The sequence below is a fragment of the Dendrobates tinctorius genome, unplaced genomic scaffold (assembly GCF_039654945.1).
Source record: "Dendrobates tinctorius isolate UK_male_01 unplaced genomic scaffold, ASM3965494v1 ptg000199l, whole genome shotgun sequence".
NCBI lineage: Eukaryota > Metazoa > Chordata > Amphibia > Anura > Dendrobatidae > Dendrobates > Dendrobates tinctorius.
This window is the reverse complement of record NW_027361866.1, coordinates 9,385,959-9,403,846: the sequence shown is the minus strand read 5'-3', so window position 1 is coordinate 9,403,846 and position 17,888 is coordinate 9,385,959. Positions and strand designations below refer to the sequence as shown.

General features: G+C 40.8%; 1 protein-coding gene across 5 annotated transcripts in view; it reads left to right on the top strand.

Moving 5' to 3' along the window:
• FN1 (fibronectin 1) overlaps nucleotides 1–17,141 on the top strand; it is a 75,348-nt gene extending 58,207 nt beyond the window's left edge. For 4 of the 5 annotated variants that reach the window (XM_073553229.1, XM_073553228.1, XM_073553227.1 and 1 more), the window contains 12 exons: nucleotides 721–808; nucleotides 976–1,152; nucleotides 1,258–1,347; nucleotides 5,442–5,621; nucleotides 5,866–5,955; nucleotides 7,455–7,912; nucleotides 9,059–9,197; nucleotides 9,697–9,864; nucleotides 10,970–11,095; nucleotides 11,265–11,371; nucleotides 14,499–14,600; nucleotides 16,325–17,141. In XM_073553229.1, the coding sequence (XP_073409330.1) occupies nucleotides 721–808; nucleotides 976–1,152; nucleotides 1,258–1,347; nucleotides 5,442–5,621; nucleotides 5,866–5,955; nucleotides 7,455–7,912; nucleotides 9,059–9,197; nucleotides 9,697–9,864; nucleotides 10,970–11,095; nucleotides 11,265–11,371; nucleotides 14,499–14,600; nucleotides 16,325–16,405 (1,806 nt within the window). In that variant the 3' untranslated portion in view covers nucleotides 16,406–17,141. The remainder of the gene's footprint in view (nucleotides 1–720; nucleotides 809–975; nucleotides 1,153–1,257; nucleotides 1,348–5,441; nucleotides 5,622–5,865; nucleotides 5,956–7,454; nucleotides 7,913–9,058; nucleotides 9,198–9,696; nucleotides 9,865–10,969; nucleotides 11,096–11,264; nucleotides 11,372–14,498; nucleotides 14,601–16,324) is intronic. The other variant, XM_073553226.1, reaches the window with a different exon arrangement.
• Nucleotides 17,142–17,888: the final 747 nt, after the last annotated feature.

Sequence of the window (17,888 nt, the reverse complement as noted above, 5' to 3'; positions counted from 1 at the left end):
ACGCGCGTAGGGGTCCTGCAGTCCACACTATGGATAGGTTGGTACTTGTTTATACAATATTGATTTTCAGGCATATATATAAAGGTACTGTGTGCCGCTGCATTTCACAGATAATTAAGAGGGAGTTGATTTATATTTTTTTGCCTTGACCTAGAAAACATTATTTGTACCAGGATTCTAATCTATGTGTGGTAATTGGATATCGCTGATTCCCTTTGTATTTTTCCATACTGATTTTCTACATATTGTATCTTATCTTATTGAGTATAATAAAAAATCTTATTTTATTTATTTCTCTTGATTCCATTTCTTTTTTTCGGTTTGACAAGTCATAAGTAACAGCGCTAACAATACAATAATTAAAGCAAAATAAGACGCCCCTGCTCGTGAGAGCTTACAATCTACAGGTGTGTATTTACAGTGATGGTCCAGCCATCTTGAGGGAGTGGGGGATAGATTGAGATAGTGAATGGGCAACTCACACTTCCACAAAGTTTCCTACCAAACTTCCTCAGAGCCTAACCTGATTCTTGCCATTTTAACAATAGGAAAGGCAAACTGATTTCAGCCAGTCTACAGCTGCAACTATATTGGAGCTAGTGTTCGTGAAATCATTCTTTATTGTCCCTTGTTCAAATATATTTATAGTTCCATATAAATCCATTAGATGTTTATAAACTTCAATATTGTATTGACTTTATTTTTTTTTTTATTCAACAGGTTGCTACTAAGTATGAAGTGCATGTATATGCTATTAAGAATGGACTGACGAGTCTCCCACTGCAAGGCACAATCTCTACCCTTGAAAGTAAGAATCAAGGCACTTTAAGCAGTCGTCACTCATCCCTTCTCAAATTCTCCGAAGCAGAGGACCGACCCCTCACTATCTGCTTTAGACTTCCTAATCCTGGGAGAATTTATTTTCCTATCACTGTTAAAACTTTTGTTCAATGACTGATTTTAATTAATTCTTAGATATAAGTCCACCTCGCCGTCCTCGTGTTACCGATGTTACAGAAACGACAGTCACCCTTACTTGGCGCACAAAGACCGAAACCATTACTGGCTTCCTGATTGAAGCAGTACCTGCTGGGGGTCAGACTCCTATTCAGAGGGTGATCAAACCTGACGTTAGAACCTACACGGTCACAGGTAATGTTGTATTGCTGATGAATCTTGGGGGGGCTTTGTGTAGAGTATGTTTGGCCTAATTTACTATAGAGCCTCAACTTCTCATGAGCTCTTTTTATATCTTAGGACTGCAGCCTGGCACAGACTACAAGATCTACCTGTACACCATCAATGACAATGCCCGCAGTTCCCCTGTCAGTGTAGATGTAGCAACAGGTAAGGGCCCTTTTACAGGAGCTGACCGGGGCTGTTAAATGACAACTGACCTGTTAACACAGGCTGACAACACCTCTATGTACACAGAACGCTCGTTGAAATGATCGTTCTGTGTGCAATAATTGAATGTTCTTGCCTGCTTAAAATGTACATCTGTTGCTCATTTTGCTGATTGTGGGCCTGTTTAGACACGCTGATAATTGTGAATGAGCTTTCCTAGGATAGCTTGTTTCCCCGATTATCAGCTTGTTTAAATGGACCTTCACAGTCTTGCATGATGAGCAATTTTGACATATAAATGCTAGAAAATAGAGTTGGTACAAATCTATTCTCACATACCATTCCATTGGCCACAACAGTCGGTTTGGGATCACTTGGGATATAGTTTCCCACAGTTGGGTTCAGTGAAGACTATTTTTTTGTTTGTCTCCACTGATATTATGTGATAATGGCCAATTTATAACAACAATATTGAGCCCTATGAAGCATTTTTCAAATCAGGATTGACAATGATTCATGCCCTATATGGAGATCATTTTGGACACTCTTTTCCATTACTGGGCTTTTATGATGCATATTATATTGCTGGGTACTGTCTCATGTCTTGTATGGCCATTGCTCTGGCGTGCAATAATAGATCTTGCTTGTCGAGCTTCTACTCTCAAAATAGGATGTGTTGATGGAACCACTTTGTGTGAATGAAACTATAGGGGTGATTTTAATACCAATTTTGGATGAATTTTTCCCAATAATAAAAATATGGTTTTATTTTACCTCGCATAGCAATATAAGTGTATCTTGATAATCGATGCTGTCTTTTGGATTATGCCCGAACTTGATTTCAGTCTTCTCTATTTGGGTTTACTGTTACATGCTCTTGCCTAGTATGCCACAGCTATCAAGTGTACAATATTTGAGATGTCTTGATTATAACCTATAATATTCGGTACATAACTTGTTTTCATAATTGCAACCCTTGATATCCGGCATAAAGTATTCTTGTATGACTACTATACAACTGTAGCCTAGGTGCTTTATTGGTAGTTCGCAAATGTTGGTGGTGACTATATTTCTACATATCTATCACATGTGCTAGCGCATAGCTTAGGGTATATGTCTTTTGTTTTTGTAGTGGTCTACTATCCATATATATTATTGGTATTTAGTTTCAATACTGTACCTCAATAAATTTATTGCGTGGATGTTTATGCGACATTCTTGATTATTTTCTTACGTGACTGGTATCCCTCTCTAGGGAGGAATGCATTTGAGAATCACTCTGTATTTTTTTTTTTTTTTTTTTATACTATCTCAATGTTGCTGTGTGCGGACGGAAGCGCAATAATGTGGCATTTGCTATAAACTTAATGGGGGGAAATGGTTTTCTTCCTATGGCACTAAGTCTGTGTGTGGACTCATGCGCAGTAACTAAATTATTATATCTTTATAATCTTAACGCATGTACATGCTATGCATGTCTTGGGGTATGGGTCATTCTCTGTGTAGGGACCTACTATGCATAGATGTTATTTTTATTCAGTCGAAACATTTTGCCTCAATAAACATATTGCGAGGATATTTATGCCGCACTTTTGACTATCTATATATTTGTGTGATTAGCGCTCCTCCTTAGTGAGGTGTATATACCTGATGACACTTTCTGAATGCTCCTGTGCGCAGACACGTGTGACAAAGCGGTATCGCTATAAACTTAAATGGGAGAAACGATTCTCTTCCCATGACATTATTTTTGTGTATGGATGCATGCGCAATAACTTAGTATCACTCAATATCTTAATGTGCGGATGCATATGTAATAATGCGGTATCGCCATAAATTCAGTGGGAGAAATGACTCTCTTCCTATGACATTATTTCTTTGTGTGGACGCATGCGCAGTAATGCGGTATCGCTACCAGCTGAATGTCTGAAATGACCTTCCTCTTAGGGTATGTGCACACGCTGCGGATTCCGCTGAGTTTCTGCAGCTGTTTTGGCCGCTGCGGACCCGCAGCAGTTTTAGCTGCGGTGTACAGTACCATTCAAATGAATGGTAAAAAAAAAAAACCCGCTGTGTAGACGTTGCGGAAAAATCCGCGCGGATTTGCTGCGGTTTTGAAACCGCAGAAAGAAGTGACATGTCAATTCTTTCTGCGGAATCCGCAGCGGGTTCCCATCTCCACAATTGTGGAGATGGTGAATCCGCAGGACCAAACCGCAGTCAAAACCGCAGATAATCCGTGCGGATTAATCCGCAGCGTCTGCACACACCCTCAGGGTGTAAACTGGGTATATGTAATGGTAACTCCTGCGCAGGCGCACTAGCCTATTTTGGTCACAGCTGCTCAAATGACCTTCTTCTGCTGGAAGTGACGCTTGTGCGTGCCCCTGGGCTGTCATTGACTACTAAGCTCCGCCTCTCTCTACACGCGACCGCGCAGGTATTTACCGCAGCTGTCTCTTATTCTGTATTCTAGATAGCGTATATAATCTACGTCTTTCAGACCTTACCTTTAGCCCCTGACGAAGCTACCTTGCGGTAGCGACACGCGTCGGGCACTTCCACAGGCTCCCCCTTTCCTTGGTATGGTATAGCTGCTATGTGCTTAGCGCTTATGGTATACGCTACTTTGGAGGATGGTCACCTGGTTCTGAGCCCATTGCATTCAGTGCTCAGATGCACCTTTGTTTTTTACTTTCGTATTATGTCTTTTCACTGACTCACAGGGTAGTTTGATTATAGGTGCATTTCCTCAGTATATAGCAGCCTAATTCTGGTCTTACAGTGTTTCCATTTGGGTTCTACTCATATAACATAGTAACATAGTTTTGAAGGCTGAAGGAAGACCTTATGTCCATCTAGTTCAGCCTATTTTTAGTGCAGCTGTTCTGCATTGTTGATCCTGGGGAAGGCAAAAAACCCACAGAGTAGAAGCCAATTTTCTCCATAGGGAAAAAAATTCCTTCCCCTAAGCTGGGTCAACCATCACCTATAATATTATGCTATTCGTAACCTTCTATACACTGTTACTCACAAGAAAAGCATCCATTCCTTTCTTAAATTCATTCAGTGAGTTGGCCTTCACCACTTCCTCAGGAAGAGAATTCCAGAGCCTCACTGCTCTTACCATGAAGAACCCTCTTCTATGCTGGTGCAGAAATTGTCTTTCCTCCAAACGAAGAGAATGCCCCCTTGTTCTTGTCACAGTCCTTGGTACAAACAGTTCATTGGAGAGATCTCTGTATTGCCCTCTGATATACTTGTACATATATATTAAGTCTCCCCTAAGTCTTCTCTTTTCTAGAGTAAATAGACCTAATTTTGATAACCTTTCTGGGTATTGTAGTGAACCAACTCCATTTATCATTTTAGTAGCCCGCCTTTGAACCCTTTCAAGTTCAGTAATGTCTTTCTTGAGTATAATATGTATATGATATTTTTGATACAACATGATTCTGTCATTCATCTAATATATTGACCAGCTGTTTGTCTTTATCTACACTGTACAAGTGTGACAGGGGAGTCTTATAGGGTTATATTACTAACCCCATGGGTATACTATAATTGTCATGGTGTGACTTTTTAATGTTTTTAAATTGTGTTTTCCTCTGTCTGAAAATCAATAAAATTTGTATATTTAGTGATTTATTGTGGTGATCCCAGTGTTTGGTCAGTAGCTTTTTCTTTCTTTTACTGCATTATTGATCTGTACTGACTATTGGTGTATCCCTGTATTTATTGTTGGCGGTGCCCTCCTCAGCTTCACTATTGCACACAACAGTCGGTTTATGGCCGCTTCACTGGAGAGAGGGACAACGCGTCTTACCTGCTGATGTCCACGGCTCTTCTTTTGCTTGGCTGGCCTGAGGGCATCATCATGGTCCTTGTGTGACGCACATGTGATGTTGTACTAGGCTGGCTAATCAAAAGCGCCACAGATATCTGCAGGTAAGAGGCCGTTTTCCCTGTCCCGCCCAGCAGCCACAGACTGGCCAATTCCAGTAGTGAGTTGCGTTACCATTTCCTTCATTTTTTTTATATTGTCGATTTTTCTCATTTTAGAAACTTCTTAACTTTAAACTTTTATTTTACAGCTGTAGACAGTCCTTCCAATCTGCGCTTCCTGACCAGCACGCCCAACTCACTGTTATTCTCCTGGCAACCTCCTCGCTCCCGTATTACAGGATACATCATTAGGTATGAGAGAGTGGGTGGAGTGCCTAAAGAACATCAGCCTCGCCTTCCAGCAGGAAGCACTGAAGCCACCATCACTAGTGAGTACAACGTTGTCCTTATCACATGGTTCTTGGTGTCTTACTGCATGGTTCTCAAACTTGTTACTCCTACTGTAACATCCCGTTTCTTTGCACCCATTTTTTTTCGTATTTGTGTAATACATGGATATGTAGTGAAGAGGTGGAAATTGGTGCTGGACTCAACTGTATACATGTGTTGTGATTTTGTGTTTTTTTTTTTTTTTTTTTTTTTTTTTTTTTTTTAATTTTCTCCTTTTATCAGATTTGGAGCCTGATGTAGAATACATCATCTACGTCATTGCTGTAAGGAATAACCAAAAGAGTGAGCCTCTTATTGGCCGGAAGAAGACAGGTATTTCCACTTCGCCCTCTTCTGAATGTAGCGTAGATTCAGCTCTGTCATCCCCTTCATCAAAATACCATACATGCACTGTGGCCCCACCACCCTCAGACCTCTCCAAAAGTAGCACACACTTACTGTGGTGGGAATTGGCCAGTACTGCTGATTTATTTAAAGGGGTTGTCCCACGAACTAAAGTTCATTTTAAGCAATAGATCTCGGAATCATAATTTCCACAATTGGATGTGTTCCTGTGCCGATGTAATCTTATAAATGTGCCCCTGCTGTGTAATGGCCGTGTCTGACCATACCACAACTCCTGGGCAGGGAAGGAAGGAAAAGTGTACACAGACAGGACAGCATGGGATACAGCTTTTTTTCCCCAATGTTTACTGTAACTTTCCCATAGGCCCCCATCACCATGCCGAGACAAGTGTGTACATACCTGCATCTCGCATACCTTTTTTTTTTTTTTTTTTTTTTTTTTTTTTAAATTTTGTTTTACTCTGCTGCAGCATTTTAGAGAAAAACATACTGTAAAAACCGCCGCGGACCAAGACCATGCTATAGAATAGTCGGATAGGCAGGTCCCCAGCGGCAGGTCTCTGCATTTTGGTGGGAGTGGGTGATAATTAGCCCAAACACATGAAAATGCACCAAGATACTGTGAATAATCCAGATAATAGAGAGCTGCTTCCAGCGCATTGCAATTTGCACGCTTTCCGCCCCAACGATTTATCGCTTGTTGCGCTAATAGACTTAAGGCATAATCTGTGTGTTGATTTGTGACTGAATTAATCATAAATGATGGGTACCTATAATTAAAAGAAAAATGTTGTAATCTTGGACATATCGTATTTATGAGAACCAGACTTGTAGGAAACATGACTTAATCTCTATTCTCGTGAGAATAAGAAATTGTGACTACAATCACATTCAGTATTTGATCAGTATCTTACAACCGTATTTGTAAGCCAAAACCAGGAGTGGGTGATAAATCCAGAAGTGGTGACGTGTTTCTATTATACTTTACAACTGATTTTTCCACTCCTGGTTTTGGAAATATTGAGGTGAAATACTGACATTATATATTGATGGTGTGACCATAGCCTAATACACATTTTAACCTTGCAACAATATTGACACAAGCTTAATTCTGATGAAAGTTCTGTATTTAATGGTCGTATTTAACCATCTGTTTCCTTACAAATGTAATTGACACCTTGGGTTGAGGTTGCTCTTTAATTCAAAATTTCTCTTAATTTTTTGAAATTTGGCAACCCATGTATAAAGCTGAAATATTCTTGTAGCAAAAGTGCATAAGGTATTTGTGCCTCACTAAATATAGGAATGTTTCAACTTTCTTGGATTATGCAGTAGATTTAAAGTCTTTCTTTAATTTTCTCAGTACCATGTCTCCTACGCACAGATATGGAGACAGCAAATCATTGCCGCTGCCTGCTTTAACTAATGCTTTGCTTTTATTGCTCCTAACACTTTTTTTTGGCTAGACGAGATCCCTGTACTGGTAACCCTCCCTCACCCTGGCCAAGGCCCAGAAATCCTCGACGTTCCCTCTGAAGCCGAGAGAACTCCCTTTATTGCACAGACAACGTTTGACAATGGTAATGGTATCCAACTTCCAGGCTCTGTAAGACCGTCCAATCCAGCTCATGAAGGAAGGGTCGTTGAAGAACATGGCTTTAGAAGTCCCGTTGTGCCCACCACTGCTTCCCCTGTGAGACCAGGGCCATTTACACCAGAGAGGTACCCAGAAATTATTGACAGACACCATCTCCCAAGAGGAGATTTTGATGGGCCTTATCCGCATGCCTTTGGACCTCAGATCAATGAGACTGGAGTACAGGAGGTTTCCTCACACACCACAATTTCTTGGAGACCTCTTTTGGAGACCACTGAATATGTCATTTCTTGTCATCCTGTGGGGCAAGAAGAATCTCCGATTGAGGTAAAGTTGCTCAAATGTAGAAATATTTACTATATATTGTGTATATATAGAATGTTTTTGCCCTACCGAAGTACTTTCGGTTAAGTGTCAGTGTGTGAGCTAGCAAGACTATATGTTGCTTAATGCCATCAGGTGGCCACTGTGAAGTTCAGTTCTGCTGTGCTAATTGTGTAAAGTAAAACATACACATTTTATCGGGAACCTGTTGTGTTGTAAATAGTATCTGATCTGTAGAAAATGTTAGAGCAGGAGAACCTGATCAGATTTAAATACCTTTTTGTAAGAAAACTTTCAATAAAACTTTTATGTTCAATGAAATCCCTGGTGTATAGGAGTCCAATGTTCCTCCTTGTTTAGTGACAGCCTTCCTAGTACATGCAGAGATGGCTGTCAATCACTAGTAGCACCACAAACTAAAGCCAGGAATTTCAATGAATAAAATATGTAAAATACAAGTTATACTGAATCTTTTCCAACAAACCTATATATCATTCTGCTCAACCTCTCCTCTATATCCAGGCTGTCCACAAACTGGACTGCGTGTACAATGTGAGAGGTCATTTCTCACAGCAAAGCCATGAAAATTTATTTTAGTTGCGTTTTTTTTTTTTTTAATCACCACAAGGTGAAGTATAGCAACGTTTGGGGTAATGTATCCTTCATCAGGCTAGAGTCAGATATGTGTGGAATGTCCTTTTTGGACAAGGGAAGATCAAGTTGTACCTGTATATGAAGAGATGGAATCTTAGGGCTGACTAAGAATCCAGAGAGAAAGTGTTTGGAAATTGCGATTGACCATGGGAGAAGGGACCCAGTGGTAGAAAAAGCAGTTAATGTACTGTAGGGGAACAAGGTGTGACTTTCCACACATTCCACTCAAAGCCTGATGAAGGGTGCATCCCCTGAAATGTTGCTATTCTATATCTTGTGTGAATGAAATATATATAATCAAAAAAGTTCCTTTTTTGTGCCTATATTTGGTGTGCTATTCCTTTTCTTATGCTAGATCTAGTCGCAGATAACAAATTTGTATTTTTCTAACAGAGTGAATGATCATTTCTATAATGTTGTAGCCAGTGTTTGGCTGAGGGTCAGCCACAGAAAATTTCCTTAACTTATGTCTTAAATGTGTGACTTTCTATATAGTTCAGAGTTCCTGGAACATCTACTAGTGCAAGGTTAAACGGACTCACCCAAGGAATCACTTACAATATCATTGTGGAGGCACTTAAGGGATTAAATCGTCACAAGGTCTTGGAGGAATTGGTGACCATTAGTAATACTGGTAAGAACAATTGCTTATTCATTTTTTTTTTTTTTTAGTGTAATTTGTGTTCCGTGTGTAAAATCTTCCTCAAGAAAAATGACCAACTTTGCAAGAACATTTTATGACTTATCTTCTGCAAGTCCCGCATATAGCCCAGAGGTACACTTGCTATTCTGACAGATGGTAAAAACTACCTCACTAGAGATGAGTGGTGGAGCAGTTACATCAGTTGTCAATGACCTGCCAAATTGTACTTGGGCGTATGTAATGGAAATGCTGGGGATTCCAGCAGTAAAGAGGTAGATCGTATAACTACCATTTGGTGACCACTGACTATAGATGTAGCCACCGGACAAACAAAATGCTAATTTATTCACTCATCTCGGTCACTCAACTTTATGTCCATCTACTTGTTAAATATGTTTCAAGGTTCACAAATGTTTTACTTGTTTTGTGATTTAGGCATCATATTCTATCCATTAGTTGGGCTGTCTCACTTAATGCATTGTTCTGATAGATGTGCCTGAAAACGAACTTCAACCTGTTGAAGATACCTGTTATGACACATTCACTGGAACACATTACACAGTCGGACAGGAGTGGGAACGTATGTCCGAATCTGGATTTAAACTTTGGTGCACATGTCTGGGTTACGGAAGTGGACACTTCAGATGTGATTCATCAAGTGAGTATGATGCATTGTTTCTGTAGCCCTTTCTCAAGATTGAAGTACCACTACAGTGGGTTTTTTTTTTTTTGTTTTTTCTTAATTTTTTTCAGTGCTGGAATGGTGCTACTAAGGTAGAGTACCTGCACCTAATATTATACTCCTCAGCTGCCATCTTCATCTGTTCCTGGTGCCCCTGCCGTCCCACGCAGCCGTCTTGTGACCACAACCTCTGACTGATCGGAAGTCAGAGGTAACTGTCACAAGCTCTCAATGCAAGTATGAGAGCCTGAACAAAACTCTTAGACTTGCATTGAAAAGTGACTTCTGGCTTGCTGCAGCAAACACTGGAGGGATCCACCAGGTCACAAACTGCTGGAGCCAGAGCAGCGCTGATAAAAGATGATGGCGGCATGGAACTTGCACTAATAGCACCACTCCAGCGCTGCAATAAAAAAAAAATGCTGGAGTGGTTGTTTAACTCTGTCCCTCCTATTTTACAGTTGCATTGTTCTTAACTTTAATCTGCTAAAACATCCCTATTAGTGATGAGCCAATGTGCTGGGATAAGGTCTTATCCGAGCATGCACAGGTGCTAACCGAGTTTCTTTGGCGTGTTTGAATAATCTGTTAGATTGTGCGGCTGCATGTCTCGTGGCTGTTCTAACAAACAGGCAATCCCCTGCATGTGTTGCAGCTAGCAGCCGCGTAGTCTCTAAAAGGTTATTCGAGAATGCTGACGACACTCGGCACCCTATGATGCTCGGAAAAGACCTTATCCGAGCACATTCGCGCATCTCTAATTCCTATATAGCATGAAATCAACATTTGTCTTTTGGCACTTGGTGTGTGAAATATTTCCAAAAAACCATAGTCTGCATACAAAAAATCAAGAATTTGTGGCAAAATAAAGGCTTATTGATAGGATCCCATACCCACTGAACCTGGGACTCCCAGCTCTAAATCAATTTCTGTACTAGTTGGTAGTGTCACTTATACCATATATTTTATGGCCTATATAATCCATATGCCACAATGTTTGCAGTGTTTAAAGTCCCTTTTCTTCCCCACTTTTTCATCTTTGTTGGTTTTGTTCTTAGTCTGTTTTTGTTATGATTCTTAGAATGGTGCCATGACAATGGAATCAACCACAGGATTGGCGAGAAATGGGACCGCCATGGAGAAAATGGACAGATGATGAGCTGTACTTGTCTAGGAAATGGAAAGGGAGAATTCAAGTGTGAACCTCGTAAGTAGCGATACGTGTGATATATATACTCATTGAATAATATGTACCGTTTTTAGTGCAGTAGTGCAGTGATGCCTTTTATGTTGCCTTTTTAAAAAGGTAGCCTGCCTGCGGGAACCCTTATCAGGTGTAGCGGGCTTCTTAAAAACACTTTATTTTCTTTTTATAGACGAAGCCACTTGCTATGATGACGGAAAAATGTATAATGTTGGGGAGCAATGGCAAAAGGAATACTTGGGAGCCATCTGCTCTTGTACATGTTATGGAGGACAACAGGTATGTGCCTTGCATTCAGCATGTTTTCATTTGTGGTGGTTTGTCTTCTAGTTGTGAGGCGCTATGGCTCTGAATCATCTATAGGATTACGCCTATAGGATTGTGCCTTTTTGGCTTTTTCACACCACTTTTGCCACGTTCTGTCTAAATGAGCTGGGGCTGGACGCTGCAGCTCGTCTAATTCATGCACTGAGTGTAAGAACCTAAAGCAACACTCCCCAAGAAATCTGAAGTCTGAGTTGGTGTACATGTAAGGTGTAGGAAGTGGTCCACACTGGCCATTACGTTACATGTATGCCAACTTGGACTCCCAGTTTATTCCTTTTGGTTTTGCATTAGTTCTTGCACTTAGTGCTTGCAAGGGGTGTGGCCTCCCTTTATAGTGGGCATTACGTTTATATAGCTTCCTATTATTGGTTTTCCATAGTCAGGCCCCAGTCCTGCTCGGCCTTTATTCACATTGAGATAACTTTTGACACATGGTAAGGTTACTAGAGGCTAGGATCATCCTGATTTGGGCACACCTTGGCACTGGTGGGGTGGCGTTTTACACTTTTTTTTTTTTTTTTCCCCATCTCAAAAACTGTTTACTAAGTACTTTATTGTCTGTACAATTCCCCTCTATAATATAAAATGATGTGGATTATATTGGCGACCTAGAAATAAAATGATCATTCTTATCCAATGTTATTTATATGCACTATTGCTTTTTATTTAGTGCAGGGGTCATTTTGTTTCTATCTTAGGTTTTGTCTTATAGTTCCAGCAAAGTGCATGGGATTTATAGAAGTCTCTAGCCCTCCATTTTTTTATTTTTTTGTTTTTTTTTATTTTTTGTTATGTTGCATAAACTGACCTGCAGTGCATGTTTGAAATCCAGAACATGTCAACTTCTCTTGCGTGTACACTGAGTTTTATGTCCAGATTTTCCTAGTAGAATTGCATTAACGATGAAATGCAGGGAAGAAACACAATGTAATCCACACAAATGTATAAATAAATGTAGGTGATACCAGGAAGAATCACAAATAAAGCAGCTTTATTTAAAATGACGTGCCAAAAGTAAGCAAACCGTAGCACCAAAAATCACATGTAAAAAAAAAATAAAAAAATGGGGAAATAAAAACAATTCCGTATTTTGCGGACTAAGGTGCACTTTTTTTCCGCAAATTTGGAAGGAAAATGGGGGTGCATCTTGTAGTCCGAATGTAGTTTATAGGGGGGCAGCGGCAGTGGAGCCGGCAGGAGTAGGGTGATGCTGCAGGCCCTGGTCTGGGAGGAGTGGGGTGTCCTGTCAGGTGACATGAAAATGGCAGCGGCACAAGAAGTGTTGGCTCAGTGACGAGCCGAGATCTCTATCTGTGCATGCGCCGCCCCCCCGGTGGCCACTTTTCCCTTGAGTCCACCGCACAGGAAACCACAGAACTGTGGGGGCTCTGCCTTTCACAAAATGTCAGCAGAGACCCCCGCAGCACCACCAGGCACCCCCTCATCCCAGCCTGCATCAATGGTACCGGTAAGGTGTGTGTGTGTGTGTATATATGTGTGTATGTATGTGTGTGTATATATATATATATATATATATATATATATATATACATTGAGACACACCCCCTTCCCCCCCCCCCCCCCCAAATTTGAGGGGGGAAGTGCCTCTTATAATCCATAAATACGGTAAACTGATAGGACTTGATATAAGACCTCAGTGCATGTCAGACCAAATAAGAATCATGAGGTCAAAGGAACTGGCCATGGAGCTCAGAGACAGAATTGTGGTAAGGCACAGATCTGGCCAAGGTTACAAAAGAATTTCTGCCGTACTCAAGGTTCCTAAGAGCACAGTGTTTTCCATAATCCTTAAATGGAAGAAGTTTGGGACCACCAGAAGTCTTCTTAGACCTGGCCAGCCATCCTAACTGAGCAATTATGGAAGAGGAGCCTTGGTGAGAGAGGTAAAGAAGAACCCCAAGATCACTGTGGCTGAGCTCCACAGATGCAGTAGGGAGATGGAAGAAAGTTCCATAAAGTCAACTATCGCTGCAGCCCTCCACCAGTCGCGCCTTTATGGCAAAGTGGCCCGACAGAAGCCTCTCCTCAGTGCCAGACATATGAAAGCCTGCATAGCGTTTGATAAAAAAATCCCAGACTATGAGAAATAAGATTATCTGGTCTAATGAGATGAAGATAGACCTTTTTGGTGATAATTCTAAGTGGTATGTGTGGAGAAAACCAGGCACTGCTCATCACCTGCCCAATACAATCCCAACAGTGAAACATGGTCGTGGTGGCAACATCAGGCTATGGGGGTTTGTTTTTCAGCTGTAGGGACAGGATAACTGGTTGCAATTGAAGGAACCCTATATGAAGCCAAGTATCCTATCCTGGATGAAAACCTCTTCCAGATTGCTCTGGACCTCCGACTTGGCTGAAGGGTCACCTTCCAACAAGACAATTACCCTAAGCAAACAGCTAAAATAATAAATGAGTGGCTTCAGAACAACTCTGTGACCATTCTTGACTGGCCCAGCCAGAGCCCTGACCTAAACCCAAATGAGAATCTCTGGAGAGACCTGAAAATGGCTGTCCACCAACGTTCACCATCCAACGTGACGGAATTGGAGAGGATCTGCAAGGATGGATGGATGGCAAAGGATCCCCAAATCCAGGTGTGAAAAACTTGTATCGTTCCCAAGAAGACTCATGGCTGTACTAGCTGAAAAGAGTGCTTCTACTCAATACTGAGCAAAGGGTCTGAATACTTATGACCATGTGATATTTGTATTTTTTTTGTAATAAATTTGCAAAAATTTCTACATTTCTGTTTTTCAGTCAAGATGGGGTGCAGAGTGTATATTAATGAGAAAAAAAACGGTTTTGAATTTACCAAATGGCTGCAATGAAACAGACTGAAAAATTTTATAGGGGTCTGAATACTTTTTGTACCCACTCTATATATTCTTAGATGGTAATTTTAAGTACCTTTAAACTACAACTAAAGCTCCTCTACAGTATATGTTCTAAAAAATAAGTTTTAGCTCTTGGGAGATGGGTATGAAAAAAAGAAGCTGTCTCGCAGATCAGAACTGTAGCATGTGTTGTGTTTTACTAATCCTGCTTATTTCGACAGGGGTGGCGCTGTGATAACTGCAGAAGACCAGGTGCTGCTGTTGCCCCTGATACAACAGGTCACACGGTTTCCCAGTACACACAAAGATATCAGCAGAATTTGGTAAGTACCCGTGAGATTATGTAGCCGTTGGAAATATTTTATTCATGTGTATTTAACAAATTTATAGGGAGGCAGCAATTCTAGAGGAGGTTTGCTGAAAAAATTTCGTCTTCTGCTAATCCAATTTTGCAAATTAATTTTAGCATGTATACATCACGCTCTTATTCCAATAAATGTTTTCTAATAGGCACCCTGCCTCTCACTAACACCAAAGTCCTGGCTGGCTAGGGTTTATGTGCCGCTTTTCAAGTTGTATGGGTGCGCTAATTATGGTTTGTTTTTTTTTTTGTTTTTTTTTTCTTTCCCCTTCACTTTAAAATCACATAAATAACCATCATGATTTACTATCAATATCTTTATTTTTGTGATGGGATTATTGGTGCCATATATTGCTTGTAAACGAATAACTGCACTTTTTTTTTTTTTTTGAGTGCTATCCTTGCTTTTCGTGAATAGCCCTTATATCTTTTTTTTTTTTTTTTTTTGTAGTGGACAGAGTTGTTTGTGGGAAATGACAGATAATGTCCAACTGTTGGAACAAATTCTGCACTGAAAGTCTATGGGTCTATGAAATGAAGTCGGATAGCACTTGGATTCTGTCATAGTGCTGTCTATTTATCACAGACTAAGGCTAGTTTCACATTAGCGTTTGGAGCCGCAGCGGACGCTCGCCGTGAAGCTCCGCCCCCTGCCCCGCCTCCTCCAGTCAACTCCGCCTATGGGCGCATGCTGCTGCAAGCAGCCTGCGTACCCTACCTTTAGCATTGGGTACGCAGACCATGCGCAGGTATACTTTTGCCGCCGCATGTGTCCTTTTAACGGTGCGGCGATCGCACCAAAATGCAACACGTTACGTTTGGAGCAGGTCGCCACACCGTCAAATGGACACATGCCGTGGCAAAAGCATACCTGCGCATGGTCTGCATACCAAATGCTAAAAATAGGGTATGCAGGCCACATGCAGAAGCTTGCGTCCATAGGCGGAGCTGACCGGAGGAGGCGTGGCAGGGGGTGGAGCTTCACGGTGAGCATCCGCTGCGCCTCCAAACGCTAATGTGAAACCAGCCTAAAAGATGCAAGAAATAGAGTTTCTCTACCTTTTAAAAGAAAAACGAAAACACTAACCAAACTATTAGGAGAAAATCGGATGTGTGCACGAGCGCTTAGTTCTTGAGAGTTGACTGACTTATTGGTTGCCTGTGACTGCACATTTGTTTGAAAATTACCCCAAAAATTGAAGAATATTTAGAATTGAGAGTCCTCAGTGGTTGATACCACTGTGGCTTTCATGAACTATGAGAACTGAGTAACATCACGGCAAACTGTTCCCCTTATATTGAATGCTACATGGGAATCTACCCCCACTGTTAGGGCTCATCCACATGACTGTATTGTCCGTCTGCGTGCTGTCCATTGGGGAAAAAAAAACTGCACACTGACAAGTGAGAAAAAAAATTGTCTCAATTTTATGGATTAAGCTCTAACTTATTGTTTTTATGCTCGTGTGCATTTCTAGTTGTCTGCTCTGAGATCAATACCAGAGTGGTCCATTTAGTCCTGAGATTCTATGTGAACGTGAAAGCGATTTAATGCAATTATGAAAAAGTGTGATGTATAGTTCTTGATGATTAGAGTTTTGGGGTAGATATCTTTGTTTTTCTCCCCATGTTTGACCCCATTCCTTTTCTGTGGTTTTTGTAACCCTTTTCGTTCTCCTTTCGCAGAATGTGAAATGTCCCATTGAGTGTTTCCTTCCACTGGGTCTTCAAGCAGACACACAACATTCTGATCAGACCAAGAATTAAGAAGTCTTGTTAGACGAGCATGAGTGCGTTTATTGCTGACGTGGCGGAGCAGCAAAGTGGTGGCGGATGGACGCCTCCTCTGACTGGCAGATAACACAAATGCTTCGACGTTCATCTGAAGTACTTCCGTGCCATTCAGTATTCAATGATTGTAATTTTTGTTTTTATTTTTGCTTACTTTGATCTGGAAAACCAAAAGGGATATTGCTATTTTTAATACTGGGCGGTGTTACCATGTTGATCCTTTTAGGGAAAAATCCTGTGTGAAAGAGGGCCTTCTATGGGCCCTAAACGCCTGCAGTGTATTACTTTTGTTAATAGGCTACAGGGTGGGTTGATGTCAGTAGGTATGTTAGAAGGCCGCACGCCGTGGGACCAATTCTGCTTTTTTAATATTACCAATGCAGCGCCGATTGGCTGCTTCTGACACTGATGTCTTTTACCGTATGCACAATTTTTAATTCCTTTCTCCGCACAATCCTTACTAATACCTGACCTTCCTTCAGTGTTATTTATCAATGTCTGCTGCATCTTCTGAGGATTCATTCTACTTAACTATGGAAAGTAATTCTGGAAAGTAATTTTGAAAAATGGGAAGTGATGGCAATTGAATCTGATGTAATTATGGTTGGTGATGTTTTTATTTTTTTTTTTTATTTTTTTTTTTTATACCGTATGTGCCAAAGCTTTTACTACTGTGGAAAGATGACTCTTGTAATAAAAATCTTAAAAATCAGCGTCTTTAATTCAAGTGTATATAGTTTATTTTGCACTTGTTCTGTTCTTGGGTGGTTGTAATTCAGGCTCGGACTGGCCCATAGGATAATGGGAATCCCCCGGTGGGCCCCTGTGCAGATCTGGAGCCCCCATTCCCACTGTATGGGCAGTACTTGGCATAATTCACTTGATTCACTTTGTATAGAAAAAAGCAGCATCTCATCATTCATTACTCAAATTACCCAGTTCAATATTATATAGGTAAATTTGTCTATGAAGGTAATGTAATATTTTTATGCAGGTGAAAAGTGGGTTCCCCAAAGTCAATGTTACTGGTGGGCCCTTTGCACCCCAGTCTGACACTACAGGCTCACTGGGCATCTATATGATGACTCCAATGCCAGTCTCTTATAATAATCATTGCAAGAAACACACCAGTCAGGTATATGTACAAAATGTAGTGGTTCTGATTCAGCTAGATTGCGGTATGTGCTTATGGTGCGATCAATGTCAAGCAATGAGACTACAGAAATGTCATGCACACAGTTTTGTTTTGTTTTTGTTTTTCCCCCAGACTGAATTGGAAAATGGTAACATATCAATTCTTTCAGTGTTTTGCAGTAGTTTTTTTTGTTTTCCTTTTTAAACACTGAAAGCAATGAGTGCAAAAAAACGCTGCAAGAAGCACAGCCAACTTTATTAAACATGTATTATAGACAAATGACATATAATCTGCAGCAAAAAGGGGACAAAAACTGAACTTGGA